Genomic DNA, 18,526 nt, shown 5'->3' with positions numbered 1-18,526 from the left:
AGCAAGAAGCCTGATCATTTGGATGTATTCACCTCAATAGTCGTTAAATTAATATACATTCAAGAAGTGTACAACATATATTATTCTGTAGAGTATCTATCTAAGTATTATAATGAAATTAGACTGGTAATAAGTTCTATAAAAATGAATATAAAAATATTTAGTTTCATGCATAAAATCAATACAAATGAAAAACTCTACAAATTATTTACACTAAATCCATATAACAAAAAAAAGTTGAAATGAAGAATTCAAGTGAAGAACTTTGGACGCATACAAACAAATAACTAGGACACCTTTAGAACGCAAATTAATATATAAGTGAAAACATAACACACATAGGTGATGGTCAGTATATATTGCATTTATATCCATATATCTAATATCTATGTATATATATGTGCATCCAACTAAATAAGATCAATACAAATTTGAATATATTACAGAGAATATTATAAATTCATTTATTTGTGTATAGAGAAAAATGAATTAATGAAGTCAAATATTAATCCAATTGGAAGACATTTTCATCATAATGTAGAAAAAGATATCGAGTGTGTTACATAACAACTGAGTCACATATATATGTATATATAATACCCACCCAAACAGTATTGAACACATTGCAAATGGTGAAGAAGAAATCGATACAAGTAATTTATGGATAATGAAATACTATAAATCATCACAATACAATAATCTAGTATGACATGTAAAAAAAGTTAAACAATAATTATAATTTATTTATTTAATAATTTCAGTCATATTAAGTATCCTTGTACTTTTCAAGTTTAAAAACAATCTTGTATAGATCAAATTATTAAGTTAAATGTAGTCAATTTATGTGAGACTGTAAATGTTTAAAATTATAAAAAACGTTTAATTTCATTATTAAACTTTTACAATATCCACTTGCTTATATTTGTAATAATTTAAATAATCAATTAAGTGATTATTTCAAGTATTTGTATCATTCTAACAGAATTGAATGTCTGTAATAACTGAAGATCCAGTTAGGGACCATCCTAATAAATTGATACCCTGGTGATCAATTAAAAAGAAATAAGTAGTTCTATAGAAGGCATTTAAACCGCCAAAGTGAACTCAATTGTATTTACGAACATGTATACACGTGTCTATTCGTATAGACAATTGTATTGATGTACTAGGGAAATAAAATATTACTTAGTTGAGTGATTGTATGGAAATTTTGAAATAAAACTGTAATAACTTCTATTAATGAGTTGTGTCAGCTTGGATTATATACAATGATTGAAACAGGTCATAAAATTGTGGTGTTGTACAAAAGTGTAAAAGGGCGTATACTAAGATTTATTGAAGCCTTAGCCATATAAAAATTCAAAAATAGTTTATTCTAACCTTAAAATTACCCTGGTAATATCAGCTTATTATCCAGAGTGATCAGGTTTCAAATTATTTTCGCATTATTTCTTTATTATCCTTGTCTGCTCTTACCCTCCATTTCCAGTCTAGGTGACCTTTTATTTTTGCATATAAATGTTCTTAACAGATTGCCTGAAATGTATTGCGCTAATATATCACATAGTTCTGATAATTTTTGTCTTCTTATTATACTATCGAAATTTATCAAAGGGACTAATTGCTTTATTTAATCAGCGTTGAGTAGAGGTCCCTCATAAATATCTAGAATGTGGAGAGTCACCAGTCCCATTTCTTATTGAATGATTACCTAACCTGCCACTATGTTTATTATGGTTCCAGACACTTCTAGAAGCCCAGAGCCATCTAAAATACCATGAATACCCCCAATTTTTTGTACATTAACTAACCTTGGAGTAGAGAGTTCATTTCACGCCTCACTCTTTTTCTCTCGTATTCAATTTGTCACGTAGATTTAGCCTGGGGTTATTAGAAAAGCTTGGGGAACCGATCCAAGAGTTCAGTGAGAGGACTTATCAGGAAATTACTACGAAATTGTGTTTTAGTTAATCTGTGTATATTAGAATTAACAGTAGGACGGTCATTTTATCACTTTCGACAGAAAAAGTATTATAATTGTTACCTCAGAATAACTAACATTAATTGATGTTCAATGATGTCATGAAATGATGAACAGATTTTACGAATTCGTTAAATATAGTAGGAATAGATTTAAAATAAAGCTATATTCCGAGTCAAATGATAATTAAAAGGCAGTTTTATTATATTAAATGATTAACTTGAAACTATTAAACGAATCCCAGTTTCATTCTTACTATTATTTTTTTATCCATCTGTTCATAAAAAGGTTTGGCCCATACGACTAAAAATGAAGTTCTAATAAAATAAATCTCTAAAAATGGTAAACAAGAAAGTGCATAATTTGCATCTAGTATCTTTCAGATTTTTGCAAATCATCATGGTAAAAAAACACTCAGTTTGACAAGTAAAATGATTTTGTACAGTATTTAGTCAACTGTAATATGGTGCTTGAAAAAATTTCAACCGATCGTACAATATTCGTTTAAATACCTGCAATCATAGATTGCTTTCTTAAATCTTTACAATTATCATTATCTATAAATGCCCGACAAAATATTTTGATGAGATTTTAATTTATGAACGAACTTTTAGCAACGCTAAAATATTGGCGTGAAGAATTAGAATTAGGATTTACTGTTAGATGTAATGTCTTCATTCCGAAATAATATCAGCTATTATGTCAAAATAGTATTTAGCCATATGAATGAAATAATTTCTCACCAGAATCCAAGATCTGCCATCTTAATCCTGATTGGCTCGTCCATAAACTATAGTCTTGCCAAAACTTTTTGACAGATATTTCAATACTTTATTGATATATGTTGATGAATTACACTTGACATTTCTATGTCCATACGAAGACTTTATTTACACCATTACTGTGTTCATGGTTAACTGAATTGAGTAACAAAAATAAAATTATTCTATTGACAAATGATTTCACTGTAAGCTGAGAGTGTATCTTCTTTATGCTTTCATTTAAAAAAAAGCTAATTTCGTGTGTACCATCTAAATGATCAAATGATCTTTAAGAAATTAACCGATATTTGTAAACAGTATGCATTACGTCCATCAGTTGTTCATCATTGTTACAAAGTCAATTTGAAATAATTACAGTAAAGCTGTCGTCAACTGTTAACACTTGATATATAAAAACAGATTGATTTGAGAACTCTAAACGAACTAGACTTCAGATGAATGTTTTTCGAAAACAAATTACTGATTACTTTTTATCGTTTATTTTAAAACTTCTCAATAATTTTTTTATGAAATAACTCATGATATTCAAGTTCCATGACAAGTACTATACCATCAAGTCAAGTGATTAATTTGATAATGTATTCCAAACCATGCTAAATGCACAATGTAGTTATTTTTGTACTTTCAATTAAGCATAGTCTCTAAATTTCTAATTCGAATGACCCTAAATTACTCGGTTTATATCAAAGCTTGGGGAAATTCCTTCCGATGTCAGTCATTAAATGACAATAAGTAACTACATTTATTCCTTAGATGTAATTACACAGTCTTTTTGTCTTAACAACTAGAAAATACCAATATTTGGTTTGATAATTAGGTTTTAAAATAGGCATTCATTCATTAACACGATTGAACGGATACAGTAACGTCAAGGATCAAGTTCTGTTTCACCTGTTAACATCATATTCACTTAAGTTGCCTGATCTTAAAAATTGTTGTCAATTCGTGTTATGAAGAAATATTAAACCATGTGAAACGAATTACTCTGAAAATGTGATCATTTTTATTACATGGTGGTAACATTACAATACAAAAAATCATTGTCTATTATCATAGATTGATGGATAAAAATCTTAGAGAAATACATTCATAAATTTTTACAAAATAAATATGCCTATTTGAAAAGACAGCTTCTTAAAATTATCCGTTTCATCACTTCTTTACATGGTTTGAGAAAGACAGGATTTTATATGGAAAAATACATCATTGTCGTAAAGTAGGTCATTTTGAACATAATTTACAGTCTGACCAGTTCTAATCTGTATGTCTGTTTGTTTACATACTAGCAAATATTTCTATCGTTTTGTATGCATATTCGTGTATGTATATGATTTGATAAGTGTGCGTATGTGTGTGCGCAAAGATATGTCCTTACTGTTTGTAACAATGAGTATTTAAGATGCAACGGGATCAATATCCCTTTTGATTAACGAGTTTATATAATTTTGACATAAATGTGTGAATGGAATGATTAGACATGAAATGGATGGTTGATCGGTTGTTTAAGTATTTTATATGGGCACTTAGCTATGATCAAGATCTAAAATGTTCTAGTCAGCTGCTATAGTACTTAGGTTAAGCTTTAACAAAAGTGCCAAAATGGTTTCCACACTAGTACTGTGACCGTCTCATTTACAAGAATGTTAGTTTAAGTAAACCGTTCCTGAATCTGTCTACACTGTATTACTTGCCAAGAAATGAAATTATCTATAAACGAATAAGTCGAAAACTTTTTGTCTTGAATTCGTAATGACATAAGTGTAAATTCAATAGCATCCTGTTGGTTTCATCTTGCACAACAGATGAGGACTCAATGTCAGACTCAACCATCTAGAAGTAAGTGGAATTAGTTTATTTCAACTTTTTAAATCTAGTTAACTAATATTTAAACATCTAAACAAATAAAATGTAGGTAAGATGTGATAATGAGTTTAGTGCACTATATGACAAATGCACTTATTGAATTCTTGAACATCCTAGGTCTGGTCCCTGATAATGTTATGAGTAAACACCATCATAGAATCTTGAACGGGAACAAAATAACTGTACAATCCTGTTTAGTTTTAATTTGTTATGGCAGCTGATAGCACACTTTGACAATGGTAATCCTTAAACGAAATATTTCAGAAAAAAAACAAAAGTATATTCCCAAACTCCTCCGTGTTGTTCCCCGTTCTCAATAAAATATGTCAAGATAAATCTTACATTGTATTGAAATTAAAGACTATTTTCCTGTTTCGGTTGTTTTTAATGTTCATTGTGGATTGGTGGGGCTATGTTAAAATAATTAATAGAATACCAATGAAATACAATTATTCCTTAGAGGAAATCAGTGACAAACCATAGAATAGAAGATAATAGTTAATTGAATATTTTTTCAGTCACACATCAATGGTATTGTGATGTATGCTACTTATGTTTGTCGACATAAGTAGTACATATTACTAATCAGAAGTGGGATGCCTGGCAGCACAAGGTTGAGAAGATCGAAGTGAAGAGAATCGAAACATAGAGTAATTGTCATAAAAATGAAGGAATGATGAAGTTTGAGACAACTGATGGGGGATTTGCAAATGAAGTATTGAACGTATGATTTTCTCATTTTATGAATGAACTGTGCAATTTTATATTAATAAATAAATTGATTATCCCAATGTGACTTCTCATTCACAACAGTATCAGTGAAACTGAATATGAGAAACGTAAACAATGGTGAGGGTTTTTATGATCAAAACTCATGACTAGTTGATATTTTCATAAGGTATTACCACTCGTGATTGACATGTGATTATTTAAATGACTTGGGAGTTTTTGATATGACAAGGTCCTAAAAATAAATAAGAAGAAATCCGAACTTTTTGGATTTCAATTTTTTTCAACTGGATTTTGAATCTGTGATCTGGAAAAAACCCTAGTTAACCAACTTACTGAAACTAACAAGGGGATATATAGAGATAATAGCTTGTTCATGAACGTTCCCTACCGGAACTTGACGAACGTTTTTTACTAACTATGTAGTGAAGTTAGTTTTTACGTATTCACCTAACTTTTGAGATAAAACTTCATGAATAGGTTTCAAAACCTATTGAGGTGGGAGTATTTTTCTATCTTGTGAGCTGAAAATATCTTTCCGATAACTATACAGAAATCTGTATTTAACCGAACAAATAAACCATTCTGCGTTACAGATATTTTTTTCAAAATTAAAACTACTTAAAAATGGCTGAATATTTTCAGAGTATCTAGTTTGGATGTTTAAAATGGTCAACAAACTTGACCGAATTTCGTAAGTAATCAAACGTGGATCTTGATGAAGGATATCAACCAGATGAAGAGAGTAGAACTATCCGATATACTCTATAATTTACAAAAAGAATACCAATTAGAAAACTATTAATCTCGTCAGGAGGACAAACTCAACTATAATTTAATCTGTCGTGAATATCGTGACACTACAATGCATCAGTGTCCACATACTTGTAATTCAATAAACTATTGTCCTTACCCTCTGTATATTATCAAGAATATTGAGCATTTGGTACAGGCAATTCGATTAATAACATAACATTCATCAGATTATCTTCTAGTTCAATTTAGACGCATAATTTCTTCTAGTCAAAATGATAGGTCATGTCCATTAACTAGTTTATGCTAAATGTACAGACATTAAGCAAATGACATGTAGGTTTGAGGAGAGTGAGAGTGATAGACATACAGACATGAAGATAATCATGAAAAGTGAGCCTAAATGTAAACTGTCATATATATAAGTACTTATGTATATACATATAAACATAAATATACTTAGGATATGCATAAGATTGATGTATAGACAGTCTAATCATATACAACACTATGCACGTCCTCATTTTCGTGTAATTATTATTTATCTATACACAAACAAACAAACACATCGTTTATGAAACGTTCATAAGTGCAGAAAGTACATATTTGTATTTTTTTTTCGAATCTATGTACATATGTGTTCTGGTAGATTACTTGTATCTCTTAAATACTTTTTTTTTCACATATTTTTTTAAAATTTTATTCATATGTTCACAAGTATTTCCTTAGGGGTACAATTCAATTCATCAATCACACCCTTAATTGTTTGTTATAATTCGTACAAGAAACAGATAATCAAGAGTTGAATAAATGAAGTGTAAGCATGAAACAAGTTAAAATCCAATTTATGATGTTTACAACAAGTACAAGTTAATATTTGTGTAGGTCCTTAAGGTCTACCAAAAGTATCAATAAATAATTTACGATTAATTAATTAATAGATAGCCTAATTATTACTGAAGAATGAAAACTCATTCTAATATCTTCCGACTCATCAAACAGTTATTTTCAACAGAAACAGAATAAAATAGTTAATTAATGGATGAAATAGAAAAAAGACAAAATAATAAACACTATAATGCCTTAGATACTCATTGGTATTATACTAGAAATCATTATTTGATAATAGTTTCTTACAGTATCAATCGAGATCTATTCTTTTCTGTTGGTAGGTCCTTACCTAAGTTAACTGATATATATATATATATATATATATATATATATATATACTGGTTTGAGTGTCGATAGATCGTACCTAGATGCTGATTCGAGTCCAATGTATAAAATAATGCTGAAGTGCTTCACATTAAAACTAACACACAACTATTCATTACTCCTTAATTTTACATTCTTCTAGTGACTTGGAATCGTAATGAAAGTTACCAGAAGACTACACAATCACCACACTTAATAATGTACAGCTGTGAAATGTAAAAAAGATATTTATTTTGAATTATTTGTGATGAAACATATTCAGTATTTATGATATCAGTTAAATACATGAATTGTATCAAGATATTAATTCTACAAAACAAAATGAAGAAATTCAACTGGTTAGGGGTCGTGTAAACATTCGTTTTGAATGCTTTCAATTAGATGTCTTCTGAAAAAAGTCTTCCAAATATTATTTATATCATACCAAGTATGTATATATATATATATATATATATATATAGACACACATAGGAAGAGAGAGAAACAAAGGGTCAGTTACAAAAAATCTCTTGCTAGCATTATTTAAAATCTACTATTTGGCAGTAAAACTGGCAACCAACTAGTGTCGAGTGCCAACATACTAATAGTTCACTTTAAATTTTAAAAGGTCATGTCAGTGTAGAAAATTACCATCAGAATATCAATAGAGTATAACAATATTCACTTCAATATTTACTAAATATTTTATGTGCTATGTAAAAATTTGATAACTAAGTATTCATACTTTGATAAGAATTTTGTAATAAAATTGAAAACATGTAAACTAGTCGGTAATGATGAAAATAAATGAGGTTAATGCAATATCTTAGGTGATCTAACTTTACAAATGTGGGATTTTAACCACGATTTCAACGTGATACGTTAACCATGTGGCTTTAAAATTCTTAAGTTTAATTATTTCTGAGACTGTTGTCGTTGAGCAATAATGCTAAGTTTTATAACAGGATTAAATAGCTTTTTAGAATTTTTGGTTTCTATTGCTTTCCATGTTAATACTGCTTCTGTAACAAAAGCCATTTTCACTTAAAGCACATGAAGATGGTATACAACCAATATTATTTATTTCAACTATTCATAAAATTAATTAGTGTATATATGTAGCAAGTTCAGCCTACTATGGAAGAGAACAAACCAGCTTCCAGTTGAAGAGGAATTTAGAAAAAGACGTTGGAAGTGGATAGGACACACATTGAGGAAATCATAAAACTGCAAATGCCAACTTGGAATCCTGAAGGGAAACGGAAAAGAAAAAGGCCAAATAACACTCTGAGCCGAGAATAGGAAGCAGATGTGAAAAGGATGAGTAGCAACTTAAAACAACTGGAAAGGATTGTCCAGGACAAGGTTGAATGGAGAATGCTGGTGAGCGGCCTATGTTCCTACACGAGGGGTAGCAGGCATAAGTAAGTATCTGTAGAAAGTTATTTAAAAACTCACTGAACAAAGAAAACGTTTCTGTCTATCATTAGTTAACCAACAATAATAGCTTAGAGTTAATCTTTATGTATTTTCTTTTAGGCTAGTAAACTAATGAAAAGAGAAGCAAGAGCTAATAAATCTCTAGTAAAACTATAATGTGATGTACTTAGGCGAAGGTAAAGACATTTTGACCATCATAACTATGACTGTTTTTATTGTTATATTGTGTGGGTGAATTCTCCAAATGTATACTCAAGAAAAATTTAAGTGTTTATTAAACTGTTACCAAGACAAAAAATAACTGAACAATGGGAGTTGTGTTTCAGTTAGTTAATTTAATAAAACGATAAATATTAGTTAAATAACAATAAAAAAATAATGCCGTCCACCATTTATATTGACACGGTCATCCTCATCATCAAAAATTATCGTTATGGTGATAAAATAGTGTAGAGACTGAAATTCCACTTTCAGTAACAGCCATTTTCCATATACAGTCATTTGCACAATAATAATAACAATAGTAATAATAATAATAATAATAATAAAATGGTGACAATAATATGAATACACTAGGGTCCATACAGATGTATATTCACCCGTAAACATGTTCAAACGTACACTGTCAAGCACCGATAAGTAGGATTATGTATGAACATAGTTAACATATCCTGTACTTCAATTAAACAGTTATATCAACACAGTAATCGACTTTGCACAATTTATCTTAACTAATAAAATTAATTTTATTATTAATAATACTGCCATCATCATCGTTATTATCAACAATATAAAGGGTATCGAAATAAAATTTACTACATAAAACGTCTCACAAGTTATTTATGTTTCAAAAATATAAAAGAACTATTAATTCATCACAGAAAAAATTGAAGTCGCATTTATTCATTACACATTGCATAATAACTATCAAATAACCAGAATGCCATTTATTCAGTCCTACGTTTTGGACTGGAACAACAGTGAAAATTTACGACTATCAGGGTAAAACACACTAGGTAAATTTCAAAACATCTAGATTTTCTCAATAGCTTCCTAATATCATTCATCTACGCTGAATTGAAATTCATTTAATCTAAATGTTTAGAATTTTAATTGATCACGAATGTGACTTGACTGTTAGTCGAAATATTCTCTGTGTGGTATAGATGTCCTGATTCTGGTTCACTTGATTTCACACTCGTCATAATCTTCTGTCTTTATTCGCTATAAGATTAATTTGGAAAATCCATCCTTAAACATATTAACCTGGATCATAAGTTTTTGTTATAAAATAATAAATCGTCGCAACTTCATTAATGTAGCAACTCGATGCAGTAAATATTATTTCTCATTCAGATAACTATTCCAACTAGAGGTAACAAACAAAATAGGATACTGACCTATTTTGCTCCTAAATCTATTTGTTTCTTTTTCTCCAGACAAAAAAATTATACATGAACGAAGTATCTAATACTTTTTTTAAAAGAAAAACAATTGGGTCGTAGTAACAATCTATACTAAATTTCATTTTTTTATAGTGGTACTTCTTATAAACTACTCAAACAATATTAAAAAGTTATGAATGATATTCACAATCTATTCTGAGTAACTTCATTAGTTACATCCATACTAATACAATTGGTTTTTATCTTAGTAACATGAAGACAATATTTGTAATAAGTTTAATTAATTGTCATTACAAGTTTATTGTAATATATAATTTTCTTGAAAAATGTATTATAATATACATTTGTTATTGTGCTTAGTATAGATTTTATAACAAGAAATTTTTAATTGACATGCCAAATTACAAATTTATTGAAAACATTATCAGTTTAAACCAACAGAAAGTGATCAATATAGTTCAAACTATAGAGAAACAAAAAAGAGAATCTTGAAGTATTACAGGAAAAATATTATCTTGTGCTAACAGAACAAGTAGTTACTTCTGAAAAATTGATAGTATGATCAATAACAATGTGGATATTTGAATTGATCGATGCTAGACTAGAGTCTCAGGGAGAATATAATCATTAACAATAGAATGTATTCAATGTATAAATTTTAAACAAACATAAAGGCGCTATAGATAGCAATTGGTTGCTATCAATTAAATCTATATGCAATATATATAATATAGAGCCAAATTTATTTGTGTGACAGAATATAGATTTCAAATAATAAGATATTATGTGAATATAAAGTTTATTTATTTTACAAGGTATAATTATAACAAAGAATAAAGGCTATGGATATGCACAGATAGACAGGAAAAGGCACTTTGATCCTGAAATAATTTCGTTTAACACAATGTTATTAACAATTTGAATATATATATATATATATATATATATATATATAGTATCGTAAATTCAGACACTTTACTTACGTCATTATTCATATATATATACAAACATATAATTTAACACGCTCTGAAAATTTTACTCTGCACTTCACACATGTAATTCAACACTAATCTTAAATTTAGGCACGTTTGAACTAGTTTAAGACAAAATTGTAGTTCAGCCAGTATACAAAAATCAAATAAACCAAACATTTAGTTTATCACCTTGTTAAATGTGAAATTTGACATATGTATCTATGATAGAATCATAAAGATGGATACAGAAAGAAACATCAGGCAAGTACATGATATTACTGACCGTTGAAACTTGGACTGTCTATTAATAGTAAGATAAGGAATGAATACTCAACTTGACTAAAATTTACTTCTGATTCAACTACAAAACTAACTTATCAGTGTAAAAGTATGGGTGAAAAGTAGAAGAAAACAGCTGGGGAAAAAACTCAAACAAAAGAAACATGTCTAATTAATACCAAAAAATATATACATGATTTTACTACTTACACACTGTGATTGAAATCTTCTAGACAAATGATGATCACCCATATAAATTTGTCTCTAGAAGTTTACTCAAATATTTTTTCTGTATAATAAATTTTTTCTGAATAAAAAATCATCAAGACCTATCAGATTGATGTAGATGAACACATATAATTTTGTAGTAAATCAATGTAGTGAAAAATTTACCTTCAAAATGTCTATTGGTTATTATTTTACAGTAATTAGTTTTCTAAAGTATAAATCAAGTTTATATTGACCAATCAAATTCTATGAGATCACTACAATGATGGTGATGCTGGTGGCGATCATGTAACATGTACGTTATGTTCTGAGGATATGTTGATAACAGTAAAAAAACCCAAATGAATTCCTACTGACTTTAAGGCCTTACATGGTTTTGTGCTCTCTGTATTAAAAAGCATTATTTCCTCTCTAGAAAAAGGGAAGTAAACATTTAGAGATGCTATATACTATAGTTGATTGTATTAAATACCAATACTTTCCTTTTTCTACACAAAACTGAGATGTGGGTACATACAGCTGACGAGTCCTAAATAAGATGAAACGCACCTCATGGATTCCATTGTTAGCCACCATCCGTCTTTGCTAACATTGTTTGTACCTTGAGGTAATATCGAGGCAATCCGCACAGAATGTACATATGCCAATAAGAGACTAGTCAATTACAGTCCTAAACATCAATGGGAAGATTCAAACAAGCACCACCAAATGAATTTAATTTCTAATATGATTACAAAATAATAAAGTTATCTATCACAAACCTTCATCATTGACTATATGTGGTAGATAATAGTGTTATAATGATATTTGTCGTCAATATTTTTTATGAGGAAATCTTGATTAGGTATGTATAACACAGTCGATTCGATTGTATATACTTTTTAAAAATAATAAACTAACAATGAAGTTTTCTATTCGATATTACAAAATCAACATTTTTGTATTCACAGTCTCAATGTCATTTTAATACCTGCTATTTGAATTTGAAGAGAGAGTATGTGAACGCATAAACAACCATGCATAAATACACTCGAATATACAATATGCTTAACAATACTTAAAGTGAACAAAGGAAAGATATAAAGTAGAATACACTGTAGATTATGTGTTCAATGGCTAGTGATGTAGAAAAATACAACTGTTATGAAACTTATGATAAACAACATCATAAATATGCTGATTGAATAATTACGTTTATTACCATATTTAGAATCAACAAATGCTTAATAGACTTGTAGTCTATTTGACTTAAAAACTGTTGTTACTAATATTCTGTTGTTATTCACTGGGACTCAGAAATAATATTGAAAGTTAGGTGTATAAAATATATATCACAAACTGAAAAGTAAGAAGAAAATTACCGTTACATTGATCAAAAATGAAGTCTCCTGAATGGTTTGGAAATAATCAAACAAGTATTCATTCAGTTTTACTCGGTTCCAATCGATCTCTTTCGGTAAACTCTAGATTATCAATTGAATACCAAATTCGATAGTATTTTTTCAGGGATATACAAAATAATTCACTACAGTAAATAGACTGTCACCCATAATAGAATGTTATAAAAACCCAGTTAATCGATACTACTCAAATTTCTAAACTGTATTTAATGGGTTACATTTTGAATCTACAAATTACGAGTTGTAACGAATGTGTAAATCATTAAGGTGCCTATTCATGGCAGTTTATCCTCAACCAAACGAAAAAGACGAGGTAGAAATCATCTGATAAACATCCGATATCATTGCAAAACCATTCAATCAGATCTTTATCAAACATTATTCTTTCCGTCAAGATTACACTCAATAACAAAATCTCATTGCTAATCGAAGGATCAAAAAAGTTTTCTAAATTTTTTTCATGATCAGTTGAGTATATATCGTAGTTACAAAATTAATAAATCAATGATTTTGTACAATGTCTTTCAATTTTTCACTCAAATTATAAGTGTTTGTTAATAAGCATGACCAGTATATATACGTGAATACGCCATTCAATTCAAGACAGTATTTATCAATCAAATTCACCAAATACTTTATATTAACAGGAAAAAATTACAAATGATTTATTGACATAAACAACGTAACATAGATCAGATCAAATAATTTAGGTTAATTCATTACACTGATTTGATAAATGTAATCTAAACAGCTAAACATTGACATTATTGAAATTCACCTAGATTTTGGACACTAAATGTCTTTTTTCTCGGACGTCTGATTTTATCTATATAGATATGTAAAAAGTCACGCATATCAATAATGACTTAACATTTGAGCATAAACATACAATCATTATGCTCACTTGAATATTAAGACATTTATATGAGGATCAAATCCCCTAGAAAATGGGACGTGAGGTAACAATAATTGAACTAAATTTACTTTGGATAAGTTGATCTCATGAAGATCCATCTTATTCCATGATAGCTACGACTCGAATGAAATGGATAGCTGTTTCATTTTGATATAAGACAATATAATTGGTAGCATTCACTCCCTAGTTTTCAATAACTCTCCTCAATGGACATCAGTTTACTGGTGAAAAAATTTAGTCAAATCAAATAAGATCCATTCACAGTACATTTTTTGGCATCATATTACGTAATCACTTGTTAGAGTTATTTGATTAGAAAATCAATTAAGACATAAGTTCTAACGCATAAACAATTCCCAACAGATAATGAATACTTATTGACAAAAATAGTATGGTGTAAGTAAATGACTCATGCTAATATTGTCAACTAGTGAACTCAAAAAGAGCTCCAAGGTTTAAAAAACATGTATTTCTTCAATTTTATTATAACTGAAGACATTTTCAAACTTTGATACGAATCAAACTAATCATCTACATGATTGCAGCCTAATTTTGGGAAAACATTTAGTAAAAAAAACTTACATGTTGACAAATTTTACATTTGTAACCTTTAGCTGGAGGATGATATGGAGTATGACCATTTGGAACAGACAGTATGGATGATAAAGAACCTTCACCATTACATATACCATTAATTGATAGATTTTCCTCTTGATTTATCCCGAGAAATCTTGATTCTACTCGTACATTACCATTATTACTATTGTTATTACTACTTGTGACATTATTGTTAGTTGTATTATTATCTTCTCTTTGACTTGTTAATACATCATCCATGACCATATCTGATGAATGTCGATCTGGTGCTATCGTATTTGTGGATTCCGGTGAACATTCTGTAGCTCTTAAAGTAGAATTTCTAAAAATTAAATTATTAATCCGATCTTGTTGTGGTCCAGACAATAATCGACTATTGTTTTTATTCAATAAATTTGTATTACCACGACTTGATTTATGTGTTGTATGATCAATACCTGTATTTGATTCATTTTTATTTGGATTTTCCAATGAATCAGGAAGAGGACTTTTTGGTGAAAACATAAATTGTTGTTGTTGTCCATGAGAAATCGAATAACTATCATTATTTGAATTCGACCTTCTTGTGTTATTACTACTATTATTATTATTACTATTACTAGTTGAACTTTGTTCATCCAAATGCTTATTACTTGTAGGTGTTGAATTATCGCGAATTTCGTTGTTCAATGTTGTTTGAAATTGTGAATGATCAATTGTACCAACACAGCCGCCGACAACACCACCGCAACCACCACCACTTCCACCAACTACAGCGGCAGCGGCTAGAGCAACAGCTGCTGGATTACCTAGATTTTTCAAATGGTGACAGTGTAAATTATATGGAGTTATTGTATCCGTTTGTAATTTATTACAATTCACCGAGGTGATCGCTGATTGCTGCCTATTTAAAGCATTTGTTACACTTGATTGTAGTTGAGTTGAAAAATGACTAGGTTTTGCAAAACCATTGCATAAGTTATCTAAAACCATTTCATTTGTATTGGAATTTCGTAAACTAGACTGTACATGACGCGGTACTTGTATACCATGTGATAAAGATAAACCATTAGAATTGCCTAAAGTTGGATCATTTGCACCCATTATAGCAGAATTAGCTGCAGCCGATGCAAAAGCAGCGATCGCTGCAGCATGACTGTTCGAACCGGCTGTTGGATTACTACTAGTATTATTACTGGGATCGTTTAATTGGTCATTTAATCCATTTGTGGTGTTAGTGTCTTGATGTAAATGATTAATATTACCACGAGGTTGAACAGAAAGCAGACGATGTGAAGTAATATGTGCACGTGTATGATTTATAGATGGTGAATGATTTGGATGACGATTACCATCATTATTATCACTTGTTTCATGATCTTGTGATAAATGACGTGTTTCACTTAATCCAACATGTTGATGTGGAAGTATATGTGACATATGCGCTGCATGTGCACCAGTATAAGAGAATCGTTGACAAAAACTTTCAAATGGATCTTCAATCATTCCAGGTATAGTAGCAGATCCAGAACCTGTATATGATACATTCAACATATTAGAACCAGGCATAGCATTCATTGCTCCAGCATTTGCACCCATCATAATTGGTTGTGCATGTGCACCGACAGCAGCATTTGCTGCAACAGCAGGATAACTTGCCCATGGCCATAAAAATAATCCAGTTCTTGTTCGTGGATCAGTACCACTTACATCCATCATGAGTTTAGTTTCAATTTATCGATTTTTTTAAAGATTTTAATCTTTAAATTCTGCTTTCAGTATTAAAAATTGGTACAAGAAAAAAATTGTAACTCAACAGAAGCTAAAATACGTTAAAACATTTGGTCTGTGTTGAATATCATCATAGGAGTTTCAAATACAATTATACTGTTTGATACATTGGACACTGAAATGCTTCTGTTAGTGTTAAATATGGGTTGAACAAATAAAAAGAGTGATATTAATAGCAGCCGTAATAGTAGCAATAATAATTGTTGTATTGAAATGAATGTTTGTCAGTTTCATAAAATGATATGATGACATTCAAAATACACTTGTTACGATTTAAATTATGCACAGTGAATAAATTACTAATAATTATCAGACATGTAGAACGACAACGACAATAATAATAATTAAATAATTGTTTTTTAATCAAGCTTATTCCATACAAGATGTGCAGAGTTTCAATAGTTTGTCAATATTTGCTGTAGTTATGGAATCAAGAGTAGTAGAACTAGTAAATAGCTACTAACACATAGTATTTTCAAAAATAAAATAGTCTTTATGATGTCTCAGTGTTTATTATAAAAATGATTTCATAAATAAATGTGGAAGTGGGGTGAACTAGATAGTTGTTTTAGGTATTTGCATAAAACACCAATATGAACATAAAAAGTAATGATAATGATAGTAATGATAGTAGTTATGATATCAGTACAGTGTTCGCCAGATGATGCACGCAGACAAAGCTGACAAATCAGAATAGGGATACTAACAAGTTATCTTTACGTAGGCGATTAGTTCCGGTAGCAATAGGTTATCATTAATAAATCCTGCGTTTGTCTACCATTAGTCTGATGGCCAATCAGAGAAGAGAAGAATACAACCTGTGCACACGAGATTTTTTCAATTGGCTGTCTAGAAATTGAGGCAATCTAAAAGCGTGTCCTATTAAAATATTTTCTATCTATCTCTCTCACTGAACTTACAATGAAATATGGACGAATAAACTAGAAATAGGACACCGACAATTGTTTATACACTGATATCGTGATGTATCAAGGCCAATAAAAGCTTAATCCTAGACATGCCACACACAGCCTAAAAACTCAATTCTTCCACTCATTCACTCACTATTTGTTTGTTTCTGTCTGTTTATTTGTATATTCACAACAATATTCCTTTCATTTAGCTTAATGCCAGTGTATACAATTCAGCTCCACGTTTTCATTTATGTAATGACAACCTAACCGTACTTAAGAAGTACAAATTGTGATGAGACTTTATAATGTAATCTTTAATCGATAAGAAATTAGTAAATTTATTGTTTACTGGCAAAAAGTGTGATATATTCTTCTCATTTAAGAAATTTCATTATCGTTTGCTGTTATTCAATTTCTCAAAAGAATTACTTGTTGCAGGTATACAGACTTAGTTAGAACTCGTATTGCGTGTTGATAGTATATTAAAATCAGAAAGATATTTTATAATTCAAAGGCGTGAATGGTTGTTAGCGGGATATTTAACCTCTACTGATTCTATTACTAATTCTACTGTTCTGAGATTTGTCCTGATAATATAATCTTATCATGTTATTACAATGTGACGACTTGAATCAGTGCCAGGTCTTTTGTTGTATATAACTAAGTGACTGGTAGATAAGATTACGTTATAGCCCCTCCATTACATAATAACTTCATCGATGTATTCCGATTTAAACATAACTGTCAATATGAGTGGACGTTTTATGTTGTCTTATTCAGTAAATTTTATCCTTCATCTTTCCTAATGGTAAGAATCATTTCTACCGATGTGAAACGTAACGTCATATTCAATTCTGGATTATTTGTATTGCAAATTGATAGGTTATTATGATACATACGGTTCACTTTTAACATTTGACAAACATGGTATTTTTCAACGGTTGAGTCATTAAAGTAATCATTTTGAATTATATTTATAATTGTCGTAAATTACCACCAAAAATCGAATGTAACATTAATGGTATCCATTTGCTTAATATCATCAGTTCTTTAAAAAGTTAGTAGCAATAGTCCTTTTTAAATGCTAAATTTATAAAAATAGCTTTCATTTAAAACTGATATCAATCGAAGAATTATTGGAAATCAAGAGACATTGATCGTGAGAGATTTGAAGCTTATTTTGTGAATAAATAATAATAATAATAATAATAATAATAATAATAATAATAATAATGGCTTTATTTAATGTTCTATTGTTAAATACAGTATAAAATTCTCAGATTGCGATATTTCAATAAGT

General features: G+C 29.5%; 1 protein-coding gene across 2 annotated transcripts in view; it reads right to left on the bottom strand.

Annotated features, from left to right (window-relative positions):
- The window catches only part of MS3_00004165 (uncharacterized protein), a 52,476-nt gene extending 35,448 nt beyond the window's left edge, over nt 1-17,028 (bottom strand). For both annotated transcript variants that reach the window (XM_051212058.1, XM_051212057.1), the window contains exon 1: nt 14,528-17,028. In XM_051212058.1, the coding sequence (XP_051073312.1) occupies nt 14,528-16,240 (1,713 nt within the window). In that variant the 5' untranslated portion in view covers nt 16,241-17,028. The remainder of the gene's footprint in view (nt 1-14,527) is intronic.
- Between the last annotated feature and the right edge of the window lie 1,498 nt (nt 17,029-18,526).

The sequence above is a fragment of the Schistosoma haematobium genome, chromosome 1, assembly GCF_000699445.3.
Source record: "Schistosoma haematobium chromosome 1, whole genome shotgun sequence".
Lineage (NCBI taxonomy): Eukaryota > Metazoa > Platyhelminthes > Trematoda > Strigeidida > Schistosomatidae > Schistosoma > Schistosoma haematobium.
Note: the sequence above shows the minus strand (reverse complement) of the source record. Positions and strands in the feature narration are given on the sequence as shown.